The following is a 17,226-nucleotide window of genomic DNA, read 5'->3' as shown; positions in this document are numbered from 1 at the left end:
GCCCATGCCCATGGAAAGTGGCAAAGCAAGTTCAGACGTCTAGTCTCCATGTCAAACCATGATGAACCGCCAAAAATATCTGGAGATGCAATAAGGTTGAAAAAACCACAGTGTTCCTTTAACCTATTAAGACCAGCTGCAGTATTTATGCAATACAACCCATTAGGTCTTGATGGGTTAACAGATCACCTATACAACACATGTCTGCTTACCTGTTTCAGAGATGCCTTGCACGCAGCTCCCGTCGTTGCTGCCAAGCATCATCCCTGAGACACTGGCATGGCCATGGCTGAGAAGATGCCCCTGCTGCTGCTGCTGCTGATGTTGCTGCTGCTGCAAGTAAGCCATCTGCTGGGCGTGACTCCCAGGAAGACCTCCACCCGGATGGCCCATGGAAGGGTTGCCAGTCATAGGATGCGGTCCTCTTTGACCCATGGGTCCACCACCACCACCAGGGCCCATGGCTGAAGCCTGGAGCTGGTTCATCATCGCCGCGTTGTAGGGACCCATCGGCCCGCCCTGTGCCCCTGGCTCCATAGTGGGTAAGTGCATGGTGTCGGCAGGTCCATGTAGTCGTTGCTGGAGCTGCTGCTGTTGCTGGGCCTGCATGTTCTGGTGGCCCGGCCCGCCAGACATCATCCCGTCACCAAAGTGCATCCCAGCACCAGCGCCAACACCAGCACCACCACCGGGTCCTGGTACCATTCCTGGTCCGGGGCCCATCCGGGCGGCTTGGGCCATGTGGGCGTTCTGCTGGGAGCTCATGGACTGAAGCAACTGGGCCATTGATGCGTTGGGGGGCAGCCCGGCCAGTCTCGACGGAGGGCCCTTCCGCAGTTGTTCTACCCCCGGCCCCGCCGATGCAGGATGCGGGTGGGGATGGGGGTGGGGGCCGCCAGCCACGTTAGCCACACCAGCCATACGTGGATGTCCTGCCATGTCAGGCTTCAGCATGTTGAACACCATACTGTCGTGATGACTGCTGCCACCAGGAACACCACCACCACCACCGCCGCCGCCACTGGACTGCTTGCGCTTGCGTAGCGGGTCCCTCTGCTGTGCCATCAGCTTGTCCCTCAGGGCGGCCCGACCGCTTTGCCCAGGGCTCTCCGTCGGCGGAGGCACGGCTGCTGCAGTCGCTCCGGTTGTTGTTGCTGCTGCCACCGAGTTGAGCAGCATGGTGGCAGCAGAGCTCGGCGGTGGAGGGAGCATCGCGTTTAAAGTGCTGCTGCTGCTGTGGCCGCCCCCGTCCTGCACGGCTGCCTTACTGCAAGGGTGTCCACCACCACCACCACCACCACCACCACCTCCACCTCCAGAACCACCACCGGAACCAGAACTACTGTTCGATCCACCGCTACCACCACCGCCTATCTTTTGATTCGCTAGCTGTGCTTTGGCTGCTGCTGACAGAAGGCTACTGGCGGGGAAGGAGGCTGCGTTCTGCTGATTCAGAATCTGGTTCAGGGGCATGCCCAGCAGGCCTGGATGGTTCTTCTGAGAATTACCACCACCACCACCACCACCCCCAACACCACCTCCTGCACCACCAGCAGCAGCACTGTTACCCGCAGAGGTGGGTGGAGGATGGACCATGGCGCTGCTGTTGTTGTGTGTTGGGGCGCCGCCCCCCGCCATGCCGGTCAGCAGTTCCCTGGGCACCGTCTCTTTGTAATGGTGCAGTGCGTCCGCCGCCTTGATGGTGGAGCAAGAGGAGGAGGAAGGGCTGGAAGGCAGGGTGGCTGCGGCGGGCCGCGGGGAGCCCAGTGCAGACCTGGGCGAGCGCTTCGTGGAGGAGGAGGAAGAGGAGGGAGGTGGCGCCTGGAGCCCCGAGGGCACCGCAAAGCTCCCGTGATCCGAGGAGGTGGAGGAGGACCGCGAGCGATGAGGCGATGACGGGTCCAAGCGGCCCGGATGCGGAACGGGCCCCAGCCCGGGAGCGTGCGAGGGAGGGGCGGACATGTGCACGGGCGATGTGACCGGAGACGGGGAGGTGACCGATGCCGAGGGCGCTGACCTCTGCACGTGCCCGCCGCCACCACCGCCTCCATGCCCGACTGGCCCGGGCTTCACCGTGGGTAACGGGAGGTTGCTTGGCAACGGGACAATGGCCGGAGGGATGTTTACATTCATCATAGGTACCTGAGAGTGGGCGCCGGGGGGAGGGGCAGCGTGAGGATGAGGAGGATGAGGAGGAGGATGATGAGGAGGAGGGGGGTAGTTGGAAGAGCCAGGGGCGGCCATGGGATTGCCCGGGTGACTAGGCTTGCTGGGGATGGGGTCCAGGATGCCCAGTGGGTCCTTCTCGGAGCTCACCGGCTTCTTCTGGAGGATGCAGGGGGCGGTGGGCATGGCTGGGCCCATGGCTGGGTGACCGTGGCCGGGTGGGGGCTGTAATGGGGGGTGCTTACCGTGGTGAAATACTGCTCTGGCCATGTCCATGCCGACAGTGGCAGGTGGATGAGGCGGAGGGGGAGGAGGGGGGAAGTTGCAGGGCATGGGTTTCTTCATGACAGGGCTCTTGGCAGAGGCGGGGTGGAGGTTGTTGGGCGGGGACAGGGGGGTGTTAGTCCTTCCCGCCATGGCACACGCCGACTGCGAACCCGGCGAGCCGGCGTGCTGCAACATCATCCCAGGCGGCGACAGCGGCGTCCGGCCATTGCCGTGGAGACCGGGACTGCCGCCCGCTGCCGCCTGGAACGCGCACGGGTTGCCGCCTGGTCGACCGAAAGCGTCCGGGCTGCCGAGCGAATCTGTCCTGGGCGAGAGGGGGCTGTTGTCCCCGTAGCCCGCGTGCGGGTGCGGCACCCCGGACGTGGGGCTCAGCATCCCGGCATGAGGGTGGAGAGGGTGGAGGCCTCCTCCTCCTCGGTAGGGCGATTTGGGGCTCGGCTCCCCACTCGGCAGCCTCTGCCTCTGGTAGCCAGAGAACAGCTCCTGCTGCTGCTGCTGCTGCTGCTGCTGCATCTGCTGCTGGTGGTGAAGCTGCTGCTGCTGTTGCTGGAACTGGAGCTGTTGTTGATGGTGGTGGGCTGCTGCGGCCATGTCCTGTGGGTGAGGGTGTGGGTGTGGGTGGGGGTGGGGGTAGGGCCTAGGCCCTGCTGCTGCTGCCGCCATCATCATCTTGAAGGGGTTTTTAGAGTCGGACGCAGCAGCAACACCGCCCCCGGCACCGCCACCAGGCCCGGCAGACAGTCCCTCGTGTGACTTGTGCCTTATTGCTCTGGGGGCGGCTGAACGCATCATGGGGCCTCCTGGGACAGCAGCTGGGGGACACAACACAAAACAGCCAAAAACAAAAGGTTGGATTCACATAGTTACACTGCAAAAAATATATATGACAAAACTTATTTTTCTAGTTTCAAGTAAAAAGCATTGTGTAATGATTTTAATACTTAATTTCCAGAATTCTTGCTGCCCATTCAGAAATGATACCTTTTCCATTAATATTTAATACCACCATCAAATTCTAAGTATTCATAATGACTGGGAAAATTGCACTTTCCATATATGAAAAGGGGGATCTTATCCAATGTCAGTACACTTGTTATGCTAATCAAAGAGGGAGCAGGCTGTTCCAGAAGCATAGGAGATGTTTGTGGTTACAAGAAATTAAGCATACCGACTGGACTGAGGACACCATCAGTAATGCCCATGTCTGTTGTACCCGCTTCATATCTGAAGTTATCGTGACCATCCATTTACTTATTTCGGAAAAAAAAACACCTAGCTAGTTTCTTTGCAACTGTGTGGTACATGTTCAATTCTTCTCCAACAATGAGCATGCAGCCCATTACGTCACACCTGTGTTCAAACAGTAAGGGGGTCTATACACTCACACTCGTACGTACCCGTGTGCCCTCCTGGGCCGAGAGGGGGGTGTGGTATCTCCATGCTCTTGTGTAGCGTTGCCACGGCGATGAGCTTCCTCTTGTGGATGCAGAGCTTTGTCACGTCCTCATCCGCCTTCACATCCTCCGCCGTCCTCTGCTTCACCGCAGCCCCGGGGTCAAAGTTGAACACCTACACACACACACACACACACACACACACACACACACACACACACACACACACACACACACACACACACACACACACACACACACACACACACACACACACACACACACACACACACACACACACAAACAGACACACACAAACAGACACAAACACTTCTAAGTACCTGATGCAGTGTTTTAAAGCTTATTGACACTCAAAGGTATTATTAGTTTATTACTTGGTAGATCATGAAAAGTCAAAATCTGTGAATGGGCATTACGTGCATGAAAATAAACAAATTAAGATTGCAAAGCCCATGTTATGACCTTATCGCCACCAAAATTGTAATGACCAAATCTTAATACATCACTTAATATGTCTCTAATGTCATCATAGCGATGTTCTTACGATGCGGTTGGATCTTTTCAGCAACTAGTGAACGCCGGCAGGCCCATCTGCGCAAGGAGGCTAAGCAGCCATGGCTATTTCATGGCCAAAAGAGACACAATTTACCTGATGCAGTTACAGACATGCTTGCACATTAACAGTCTATGTCAACAGGGACAATCTGTTCTGTATTGTGGTTGCAAAGTTCTAAGTGTTCTATAATATGCTTATGTAGTGCGTTCTGTATAATAGCCAAATTTGTTACTAGATTTGAAGGCCATATTCCAGGTGTTTACAACCATAGTTGCAAAGTCAAAAATTGCACACAACCTCTTTTGGTATATGTAGCGAAGGGGAGTAGAGCTGCCCAGTCGGGACTCGAACCCGGACCTTCTGGGGTAGTAAACCGGGGCTCTGACCGCTACACCAAAGAGCCAGGCCCGTTGGCATGTTAGTCAGAACACACCCACAACTCTAGTGATGGTCACTCCATCACACTACCTTCCCCTTCGGGAAGCGCAACCGTGCGCTTCACACACCCATGGTGTCCCTCACGCAACTGCCCATCATGCTTCTCCTAGCCAGTGTGCCCCATCATCAATGCTTCACCCATCACTGGGGTCCCTCACACCGGGGTCACCAATCCTGGGGGTCCATCACATGGAATTACGGCTTACACACAATGGGTACGCTTCCAATGGCCTCACGGTAGCCATCCCACTTCTGACACCATTTGTAGCAAAGGAAAGTAGAGCTGCCCAGCCGGGACTCGAACCCGGACCTGACCGGGGCTCTGACCGCTACACCAAAGAGCCAGGCTCGTTGGCATGTTAGTCAGAACACACCCACAACCATAGTGATGGACAATCCATCACAGTATACTTGGCCATGTTCTTAATATTAAGCTTACAACACACTGAAAACAAACTCGGAAGGTCCGAGCCCAGCTCATCACATGAAACTATAGACTGGAAATCACTCCTTATCAACAACAGAGAAATGACACAGATTGTCATAGCTTTTATTACCTACGCTAGCAATGCTAATGTATAAAACTGAATGCATCCTTTATGTAGCTGTTAAATACACTTGATACACTTGGCAAATGACAGCTACCTTTAACAGTGCAATGCAAAGCAATGGCGATGCTATAAAAAGCAGCAGTGTTTACCTTCGGGAGGATGAGGGGGCACTCCAAACCACACTTACAGGTGCCATCCGTTAGCAGGTAGGACTTTACTTGCTCCAGGCAAGACAGCACAGAGCCACTGGGACTGGGGAGAGAGAACACAAAACATCACATTAACACAACACATTAACATCAACACAGAGCCACACACACACACACACGTACAGATAAAGGGACACACACAGTAACACACAAGGCCGTATTATATCGGTCAGTTTGAAGTACAATGCAGGCGCGAATCAACTATATGAAGGGAAGGTTAAGAGATCATCCTATCAATATGTCATAAAAACACTATGCATGTCTAGCTAGTTAGCATGCTAATTCTAGGAATGCACGATGTCAAAAATTTCAGCCGATACCAATATCCGATTGATATTGCGGTTTTGGTCGATAACCGATATTAACCGATACCGATGTTTTTCTTTTCTTTTCTATTTTAAGAGATGACAATGATGCAAGCAAACATACTTTTTGAATGTCCTCTTATTTCCAAAAACATTTTCATCTCCCCGTGATAAAATTAGATAAAAAATAGAGACAAATTAGAAGACAAACATTGAAAGTCACCGTCGAGTCCAATCTTTTAGAACCGTAACATATTTAAAAAAACATCGGCGTTAACATCGGCCCAGTGTTACCCATCGGACTGATGTCCGATGTGTTGAGAAATGTCAAATATCGGCTGATTCCGATACATCTGGCCGATACATCGTGCATCCCTAGCTAATTCTGAGGATTCCTTCGTGCTAACTACAGAACATTGGTTCGACTAGTCTTGCTTGAGGAGCTTTTGTCTGAAGCGGCGCAAGTAAACCTCAGCCAAGCCTTTTACGTAAAATTATCTGATGGTCAACGTAATAGAACAATTGTTATTTTTCATTATTATTGGTATGCTTTCTTTTTTATGGTCATTGCTATTATAATGTTATTATTATATATTATGCTCAGATTTTATTATAGCCAAGCCACGCCCTCCTAGTGACGCAACACCTTCAGCGTTGCTACTAGTCAGGAGAAATCAGCAACTCAACCCACTTTGTTGGGAACCAAATCAACTTCTCTATGTAATGTTTTGACTGTTGTCTTGATATGGACCATGTACTTTGAGTCTGATGTAAATAAAGAATTGAATTGAATTGAACTTTGAGCAGCACCTGGGTAGAGGCGCGTTCAAGGCAGTGACGTTCTATTGGGACTAAGAACAGTTTTGGTTTACGCTTGGCACAGCCTTTTCTGACCTTGACCAGTGGCAAACAGAGGGAGGTGGGTCAACCATGCTGTTTGGGAAACGTTAATCGCTATGGTCTTGGTCAGACCAAGACTCAAAAAGAGATTCGAAAGTCGATTATAATCAGGCAAATGTTGTTATATTATTATACATTATTACCTGATATAGTGAACCCCAGAGGGATCCACCTTACGTCTCCATCCAATGGGCACCTGAGCCAGGCTTGGCGGCCCCTCCGAGTCCCCTGACTCGCACTCCTTTGCTCCGTTCATCGTTGCGACGGAGAGATTTGGCAAACGACTCCACTCCTCAGGAGAGAGAGAGAAGGATCACTCACTCAGGCGTCCTTCAGTGTCCTCAGACGACTTGTCATCATCTTTGTTCCTTCTTCCGGAAAAGGATGGCGGCAGAATAGCAGGGTAGGGTAGAAAAAAAAGACTGGAGCCAAAAGAAGTTACGCTTTGCAAAAAAAGGCTCTCGAAAAAACAAAACACACAGCAACTAGGCTTTCTCTCTCGTCGCCTTTGACAAAAAAAGCTATGTTGCCGACAGCAACGACACGTTGGTGGTTTGGGGACGAGGTGGGGGTCGAGGGAGGGGGGCGAGGAAAGGGGTGAGGGAGGGAGGAAGGAGGGTGCAAGTCAAGAGGCCAGGCTCACGGGCGACGCGGCTGACCCCCCTGCTGCCCAGGCAGCATCACGGCTCGGAGCTGACGGAGTGACGACGAGAATCCCCTCTACTAGTGACGCCGCGTCGTGGTCGACTGTGGTGGCAGTCCGCAGCCATGGAGGACGAGGACCGCCTGCCCTCCCGAGGTCCTCAGAGCGACACACGCAGACACCACAGGGTCTTCACCACACACACGTAGGCCGGAAGTTCATGCAAGCACATAGCTCTGGGGCTGACGGGCGGTGGTGGGTGTTTGGTGGTAGAGGTGGTGGTGGTGGTGGTAGCGGAGGGGTGGTGAGGGGGGTTGAGGAGACTGGGGGTGAGGGAGGGGGGAGGGAGGGGTAGGGGGGTGGAGATGGGGCGGGTTGAGATGAGGTGTGAGATGGTAGCCTTCAGCAGGACGCTACCGATGCTTCTGGTCACAGATGACGCGGGGCTTATTTATTGACGTCATTTCCTGTTTGCTTGCGTTATTCTTTATTATCCAGAACTGGTTGAGGATGATTTTCGTTGGGAGCCCATTGAGGGTGGGGGTGGGGGGGTGGTGGGTGCTGGGGTGTCAACACTGTGCGGTGCCGTAAGCTGGTTTGCTTTGGGTTGTCCTCATGCTCCCTGCAAAAAAACAACAGGACAAGCATCTCGTCAGCAACAAACATTTTCAAATACATTTTTATATGGCGCTATCATTATGCTTTACTTCTTGCACTGTAAAATGTCTGTAAAATGTTTGGCTGGCAAAGAGATCCTCCATTTCACAACTGCATGACCTCCTGATAACAATTTTGTGTATTTCAGCATCATGCTTTGACGGTTCAAGTGAGATGGATGAAGAGTAGACGATTTAGACTGAAACACACAGAGAGAGAGAGAGAGAGAGAGAGAGAGAGAGAGAGAGAGAGAGAGAGAGAGAGAGAGAGAGAGAGAGAGAGAGAGAGAGAGAGAGAGAGAGAGAGAGAGAGAGAGAGAGAGAGAGAAACAGAGTGCCAGTGAGACACAGAGGAAAAACATGAAAACAAGAGGGAAAGAGGAAAACAGAGGGAGGGAAAGAGTGTGTGTGAGAGAGAGAGAGAGAGAGATGCGCTGGCTGCACCCTGGCTGGCTGATATTACATTACATACATTCTCTCACACAGTGGATGAATCATGCGCTTGCTGTGCATTTCCTGTTGTAGATGACTAATACTGACTTGGAGGGAGGGAAGGCAGAGGAGAGAGCAGGGGGAGGGCCTAGCAGCATCAGAAACAGCCATACAAGCCCCCCTCTTTCACAACACACACACAACAGAGAGAGAGAGAGAGAGAGAGAGAGAGAGAGAGAGAGAGAGAGAGAGAGAGAGAGAGAGAGAGAGAGAGAGAGAGAGAGAGAGAGAGAGAGAGAGAGAGAGAGAGAGAGAGAGATCCATTTGGAAACCCTTTTTCAGTAACCAACGTAGCAAATGTAGCTACGTCTTTTATAGTCATTTGTGAATTTTCTGACATGACAGAACAAAAATGATTTGATCTGTGACAGTGCAAGTGTGTGTGTGTGCGAGTATGTGTGTGTGTGTGTGTGTGTGTTTGGTGCAGGCACTTTCATATACACAGACTTTGCACTCTAGGGTGTGAGGATAAATTAAATCATGTGTTTGTGTTCGCGTATGCGTATGCGTGTGCGTGTGTGTGTGTGTGTGTGTTAAGTTCAGAGTCAGACCTCAATATGGTTCTCTGTGCAGTGAGTGGAGGGTGAAAAATGCTTAGTGGCTTCTAGGAAAAAGGCAAGGAAAGAAGGAAAGGGAAAGCAAGACAGTGAGATAGTGAGTGAGAGAGAGAGCGAGAAAGAGAGAGAGAGTGAGTGAGTGAGAAAAAAATGGAGCAGTCTTAGAGGGAGGAGACTCTCTCAGGGGAGGTGTGGAGTACAGCATGCAGTGCCACATGAACGCTGCTGTGTGTGTGTGTGTGTGTGTGTGTGTGTGTGTGTGTGTGTGTGTGTGTGTGTGTGTGTGTGTGTGTGGCTGTGTTCCCGATACAATATGCTAATTTTCGAATGCGACCCAGGGCTTATTCTCTTAAAACCTATCTTGTGGACAGGCCACCGCCTCCTCGATAGCACACGACACCAACCAGCGACTTAACAGGGGGACAGATATGGGAGGATGAGACTGACCGCCGGGAACGGAAACCCTCTGCTCAGCTCAGCTCAGCTCTTGCGGTGATTTGTGGGACACGAGTGATTTATAAGGTACACCGTGCCACCGCTAGTGAGACTGGGTTGTCACCGCGTTTCGTGTAGTCTTCGTCCTCCTTACCTTAGAGGAGTGTACTGAACACCCACAGACTGGTCGGACACACACACACACACACACACACACACACACACACACACACACACACACACACACACACACACACACACACACACACACACACACACACACACACACACACACACACACACACACACACACACACACACACACACACACACACACACACTAGGTGGCTTGGTGGAGCATCCCCCATGGAGGAACATAGTCCAGTGACACCTTTGCTTTGGCCTGCACATATTGCCTCCTGACTAGAGCTGCTCGATTATGAGAAAAATCAATATCATGATTATTTCAGTGAATATTGATATCACAGTTTTTTAGATGATATTTCTTTTAAAGACACATTAATTGTGCTAACCAATTCACAAAATTCCCTCCCTTCACCAGTTGGAGTGGAGGGCCATAGAGAAACACACAGTGGTGTTGGGGTGGTAAGTTGGTAGTTAGCAATATTTTTTTTACACAAAGGCTACCACATCACATCCTAAATGCCAAATATTTGCTATTCACATGTCCTTATGGCACATCAACCAGTGTTTTCCACAGAACATGTTAGTTAAGGAGGGCAAGGGGTTTGCCGGGATCAGAGACATGTTATTATTGTCATTGGAAAGGCTATGTTGTGAATTAATCACAAGAAGTTAAACCCCCATAACATTTTTTGCAAGGCAATTGTAGAAATTGCGTTCATACTAAAACAAAATCTTCAGATGTTCGAGGCTAGAGAGCTAGTCAAGGTGGCCTTAACTCTAAAACGATAGGGTAACCTTGACAGAAACACCTGTCACCTTGATTAGGCACCTGAAAAAAAATAAAGATTTCATGTTGTGAATGTAATTTCTAAAAGGTGCTTCGACAAAAAAATATATACTTTTAACGCCCTACCAGCTTGACTAACAAAAATTCTGGGGGAAACAGTGACTAGGGGAAAACCCCTGTTAGCCTCACACAACTACATTGTCAGAACAAGAGAAGCAGAAGAGGCCACATTACAGTCAGACTGAGGGTGTGCTAGTAGTGCGTCTCAAACCCCAGAATAGAGTGGAGTAGAGTGGGGTTGAGATATCTCATTAGCTTGCTGGCTCGGCCTGGGCTAAATTGCTAGCAATACAATAAGCTGCAGAATTAGTAGTCCAGCCAGGTAGGCCCGGTCACACGGGGGTCACGAAGAAAAAGATTCTGGGTGGAAACTTCTCCCTGGAATTTGCCCCCCTCTGCCAGCTCCACTTTTTTAACTCTATCTAGCTGTCCCTTGCCATGTTTGTTCTATTTTGGGTGTACTGCGTTTAGTGCAGGGGTAGGGAACGTACGTCTCGAGGGCCTTGAGGCCGTTTTAACCTGCCCTTGATATCATTTTAATGTTCATGCAGCTTCACATGAAATATGACATGTTTTTCATATGAATTAAGTTCATTATGTCTAACTGTTTAACTTAAACACTTAGTGGTTTCTTTTGCCTTAAGACATGTAAAAGTTTTTATCTTTTACCTGACATGTTTCGACGGTGTTACTTCCGTCTTCATCAGAGGGTCACCCTCTGATGAAGACGGAAGTAACACCGTCGAAACATGTCAGGTAAAAGATAAAAACTTTTACATGTCTTAAGGCAAAAGAAACCACTAAGTGTTTAAGTATGACATGTTTTGTAAAGGAATCTTGAATATTACATTTGCAATACTATGAAGTTATATTCAGGGGACCTAGAGAAGGTGGGGTCTGCTTTAAAACGGTGACTGCCCAAGTGCAGGAGGAAATCCTGGTTTGTGGTCATAGTACGGCCCTTGGAGGACTTTTAACGACTTTGGAGGAATTTGAAGCGGCCCCTCGAATGAAAACGGTTCCGCATCCCTGGCATAGTGAATCTAGCCTGGTTCTCACCAAGGGTGCGTGTGTAGCTCCGGAGCCCCCTGGTGTAGCGGAGCTACACATACTACCATCTGGTAGCGCTGCCATTAACATGTCAAAGGACCCGGTCCGGAATTGAACCGGGGTCAGCTGTGTAGCAGATGAGTGCCTTACCGTTAGCGCCATGGCAGGGCTGTTTACACCTTAGGTTAAACCTAAACCTACCTACAAGTGTACTAATTACAAATAGACTGATGTTCCATCAAAACACAAAACTGTATGTGGCTCAGTGGCTGAGAAGAAAATGCACTCAGTGAAAAGAAAGTCAGTATTCACAGAAAGCAAGGTTTGAACATGAATAATTAAAATAACAATAATTTCTTTTAAACTTTGCTTTTGTGAAACAATACTCCCGAGGATATCTCTCCCTGACCCGAGTGGCCACAATGTGGCATCTGATTCCATGATTGAGTTTCTGTGTGTCCTCTGTGCGATTGAGCAATTGATAACCGCTCAATGCGTCTCCTCCGCACTGTAGCCAAACCATGAAGAGAGGAGCCAACAGAGTACCCTTGCTGAACTTCTTGCCTGGTTAAGTTAGTCACACCTAGATCATATACTTGGAAGTTGAAGAAAATGTGACATAAGAGAACAAATCCTACATCTTAATTGACCAGGCTCTGACAAGCAAGGTCCCGAGTTCTGCATTCACTGATGTCTGGATGCATATCTGCACAGTATTCATGCAGATCAGTTTGGATAAGCACTACTGCTGAATAAAACCAGCTGATTACGCAAATTAAATGTATTCCAAATATATTCGTATGGGAAAAAAAACACAGGTCGACTCGGCAAGGCTGGAGCCAAAATCCATTTGGACATGGCTCTGGTACGTGTGTGTGTGTGTGTGTGTGATGTCAACATAATGAAAAGAAGTCAGTGTGTGCCTGTGTGAGAAAGAAAGACAGAGAGAGGGTGAGAGGGTGTGTGTGTGAGTGTGCGTGTGTGTGTTTTGGGGGGGTAAAGAGGCTGAGGAAGCTGATGGGTGTACAAAGGGGTATATTGTCACAGGCCCAGGGAGATAAGGGGCCCAGAATTGGGTCCCCATTACAACTTATTGGGTCGCGGGCACTTTCAAATTACTTCTGTCCTGGGCCCAGCAAAAACGGTCAGCGGCCCTTTGTGTGTGTGTGTGTGTGTGTGTGTGTGTGTGTGTGTGTGTGTGTGTGTGTGTGTTTGTGCTGTGAGGTAAGCAGGTGTGCCTGAGGTGAGGTGTGCATCTCTATGAGCCGATGAGCCAGGCCAGGTTGGGGTCAGGAGTAGAGAGGTCTTGGGCCTGAGGCCACACAGCATCCCTTCTCATCCCAGCCAGGGATGCTGACTCACTAGCACACCAGCTACAGAGTGCGTGAGAGAGGTGTGTGTGCGTGTGTGTGCGTGTGTGTGACTGAGAACGTACATATGTGTGTGTGTGTGTGAGAGAGAGAGACGGAGAACATGCGTGTGTGTTTGTGTGTGTGTGTGTGTGTGTGTGTGTGTGTGTGTGTGTGCACATATACGTGTATGAGAGAGAGAGTGTGTAGGCCTGTAAGTATGTGTGTGTGTGTGTGTCTTGTCTATGTCCTTGTCAGTGTGTGTGTGTGTGTGTGTGAGAGAGAGAGAGAGAGAGAGAGAGAGAGAGAGAGAGAGAGAGAGAGAGAGAGAGAGAGAGAGAGAGAACATGCGTGCGTGTTTGTGTGTGTGCGTGCACATACGTGTGTGTGTGTGAGAGAGAGAGTGTGTGTGTAGGCCTGTAAGTGTGTGTGTGTGTGTGTGTGTTTCTTGTCTATGTCCTTGTCAGTGTGTGTGTGCGTGTGTGTAGGGAAATTCTGAAGGCAGGTGAAGGCTGTGTCCTTGCATTAAGCACGTCCACATGCACTGAGTGTACCTGCTTGGCCATTTAGTTGAATTTGGTGAATTTTATTTGGATATATGGGAATACAGAGGAGTGGGATAGTGGACAAAAGAATAAGGGAATGCAAATATATGAACTACATCCCACTAGGTTACAAAACGAAGGCAGTAGGCCTACTACAGCTAACGTAAGCATACCTGGCGAGGATGGATTGACCAACTGAACACCCAAAATCACATGAAGCTCACTATAACACCAGCACACTGAAATAATTTGTGATTGTGTACTTCTGTATTGGGGTAAATTCACAGAAATTCATATACTTTTGGGGTGCATCGACACAGATTTGAATTAAACTTGGCGTGCCTTTTTAATGCTAAGGTAAAACTCAAGCATTTTCGTGAATCTGGCACTAATATTAAGAGAGAAACAGACAGAAAAGTATTTTTACAGTTTACATTTTACTTTTACTACCCATCCCATGTATTGACACTAGCACCAGATGTGTCAAATCCAGGTCCAGAAGTAAAAACCAAGCCACAGTTTCCTTCCAACACAGGTGACTCCATTAAGTAGCTGGTCTACCTGGCTTAAGAGCTCAATAATCAGCTGATTCAGAGCTGGTTGAATCAAATTTGTGGGAGGGCTTTTACTTTCTGAATACAGGATTGACACCTCTGACTAGGACTGCAAAACTTAATTGATCATTGTTAGGGAAAATAAGCTTTCTTGATTCTGGTTTAAAAACAGGTAAGCTTACGCGTAAGTGACAAGTCAAAATGGTCCTTTGGAATACAACCTGCTTCACTAAGCAGCTTATTTCACCTGATGTTTTCCAAGTGAATGGCAAAGCCAGTCTCAGTTTACTGGACCAAAACAGACTAGACTTGTGATATACAAAAGGTGGCAACGCGTGCAGATGGTAACCCCACTTTATCCGCATACGATCACAGCTTCCATTGGCGGTTCATACAGACCTCTGACTGACCCACCGAATCAAGCTAAAAATGCTAGGTCAGGGGTTTCCAAACTTTACCATGACAAGGCCTCCCATATACCAATATATTCTTGCGAAGGCCCCCCTGACATGGGTTGTTGTGACACATTTTTTTCCATCCACCCCCTTTCATGAGTCTTTGAGTGCACCCCTAAATCTATGCAACTACAACAGGAAAGGTAATACATAGCAGTGTTGACTACGGCATAAATGAGGCCATTTTGCTTTACAATAATCGTACTTTGCCTTTCAAACTGCCGCGGCCCCCTTAGCACCCCCTTGCGGCCCCCACTTTGAAAACCTCTGTACTAGGTCAAATAGGTTTATCAGACTTCAACACAATGACTGCCAATGTCAGCATCATCGTGGCAGCTGGTCAGGAGAGGGCAGCACACTGTATGTCCAATGTGGTCGAGTAGCTTTAAGAGGACCTGCCATCTGTAAACTTCCGTTCAATTTAAAATTTCACTCAATTAAAATCAGGGCGAAGGTATGGTCAAACCAGGCTGGTCAAGTGCTTAACCCCATAATGCACGCTGTATCTATTATACTATGACATAACGTATGGCCTTTAGTAATGCACTACGACTTGGTCATTGCCATTCTGGTAAGAGCAAATGTATAACGCTGATTTATAGTTCAGACAGGCAACAAGCTATGGTCAACAGAAGACATGCCAAGATAACCCCATTAGACAATATTCAACCTGGTTGTTAAGACAGGTAACATGGTATAGCCAGCAGAAGAGATGGCAAGATAACGCCACTGGGTAGATTCAGGCTTGGTTTTGGGTCTGTTCACCTGAACTCTACAACCTGGGATTAAAGGACATAGAACTTCCAGAATTTACACATTATGGTCATTTTTCTCGTTGAGAACAATCATTGCAACAAAAGGTAATGAAGCAACTTTGAGGTTCCACTGCTTTCAGTGACATTCATTTGAACTTAGGGGCTTGTCTAAGCCTAGTAGGCTACTCACTTTGGGCCGACATGGAGCAGAAGGAAAAGAAGGTGGAAATATGAAAAAGAAGAATTTAGGAATAACACAGACCCGAGGAAATAACAAAAAAAGGTGTAGGTGGAACACTGGGGAACACAAAATTGAAGATGTGCAGTGGTGAAAAGCTTTTGATAGATGAGAGGAAGAATTGAGCAATGGCAGAGACCCCAAATCAAATAATAAAAAGGATACTTTAGCGGGGTCAGGCACACAAAATTGAAGATGTGCCGTGGTGAATAGCTAGATGTTCAAAATAGATGTTTCATAATGTACTGTTGCTTCTGTTGTGGTTGGGGGGGGGTCAAGGGGGTCGTCGTTAGTAAAGTCCTCTCATGCACCGTTATTACATATAGGGAAAAAATACAATTTTAGTGACTCCGTTTGGTTGTCGGGAGGCCAGATTAGGGGTGAAATAACATGGCCAAACCGACGTTTCTAAACTAGCAAAGGAACAATGTTTATGCAAGACAATGGTGACAGCTGTCTTCGGGCAATGGCCATAATTTCAGGGCACGAATTCAAGACCGTGTATGCCTTTTATGACACACCAATGTCTGCAGATTTCAGTACAAGCAGGCTACCGCACTCTCACGTTAGAGATTCACCCCTGGTCTTTCACATTTGTCCATTTGAATACGTGCCATATTCGACGTGTTTTCAGAAGCTAAGACGAAGTCTCAATAACCTCCCAGATTACGAAAATAAAGACTATTCGTGGCCATCTATTTGATCTAGGGGCAGCTAGTATTTTAACCAACCAGTCAGCTAACAAGCTTTGTGAGCATAGACAAGAAGAGTTAACTGCGTTTGCATAGTAGCTAGCAAACAACCTAGCTCGCTGCCAACAGCGACAGCCAAGTAGCTCACAGCTACCAACCATGGCTACCGATTATTAAAGCGTCTTTGATAACATTTTACACGTTTGCACATTTTTCGTGACTTCAAATATAGTCCGAAATCGCGATAAAATTGACTTTAAGACTAGACAGTTTTAGTGCCAAGTCAACACGATATCGTTACGTTTAAATGACAAACTACATGTTCAAGTCAGACTAATTTTTGTGGTATCTACGGGACCTAGCTCGTGGGAAAATGTAATGTTAGCGTAGACTAGCTAGCCAACTTGCAAGATAGCCGATAAATCTATCGCCAGCTAGGCTTGCCAGCTTCTGGTGGGAGACAAGTAGCTCATATTCCCACTTGGCCTTTTCAAATACGACTGTTGTCATATCGCAAAGGGCTGAAAGTCACCGTCGCAGCGGTAATTTTAGTAATATTTGTCGACGCATTTGCAAACAAGTGCTGTCAGACTGAAATCATCCAGCGTTAGCGCTGCTACTGCCAACCTTCCACTGGCTCAAGCATACAACAAACAGCAAAGGAGTATCTGTGGCTAACATAACGTTATTAGCTTAACGATACAAGATAGCTTGGCTATCATAGCTTGTTAGCTGACGTACGGATGCTAACAAGTTAGCTTGGTGGCCTGACCCAGCAGTGGGAGCAAGAGGAGGAAAAAAACAACAGGAGTGAAAAACACAAACAAAACAGTTCAAAATAAACAAACACAATTAACTCTTACACGTACCTTAATGATCCCCTTGTAGCATTGGACGATAAAACATGATCCGAAAAACAACGAAGTTTGTCTTCTCGCTAGCTTTATTTGAACCGAGAGCCCTGTCCACTGAAATGTCTCCAA

At 48.6% G+C, this 17,226-nt stretch overlaps 1 protein-coding gene across 2 annotated transcripts in view; it reads right to left on the bottom strand.

Moving 5' to 3' along the window:
* Positions 1-17,202, bottom strand: part of LOC134459391 (methyl-CpG-binding domain protein 5-like) — a 42,878-nt gene extending 25,676 nt beyond the window's left edge. For both annotated transcript variants that reach the window (XM_063211733.1, XM_063211734.1), the window contains exons 1-5: positions 17,113-17,202; positions 6,972-8,093; positions 5,564-5,666; positions 3,852-4,023; positions 213-3,266 (exon numbers count right to left, since the gene is read on the bottom strand). In XM_063211733.1, the coding sequence (XP_063067803.1) occupies positions 213-3,266; positions 3,852-4,023; positions 5,564-5,666; positions 6,972-7,084 (3,442 nt within the window). In that variant the 5' untranslated portion in view covers positions 7,085-8,093; positions 17,113-17,202. The remainder of the gene's footprint in view (positions 1-212; positions 3,267-3,851; positions 4,024-5,563; positions 5,667-6,971; positions 8,094-17,112) is intronic.
* Positions 17,203-17,226: the final 24 nt, after the last annotated feature.

Source organism: Engraulis encrasicolus, chromosome 12, assembly GCF_034702125.1.
Source record: "Engraulis encrasicolus isolate BLACKSEA-1 chromosome 12, IST_EnEncr_1.0, whole genome shotgun sequence".
Classification (NCBI taxonomy): Eukaryota; Metazoa; Chordata; class Actinopteri; order Clupeiformes; family Engraulidae; genus Engraulis; species Engraulis encrasicolus.
The sequence above is the reverse complement of the archived record's forward strand: the minus strand, read 5'-3'. Positions and strand labels throughout refer to the sequence as shown.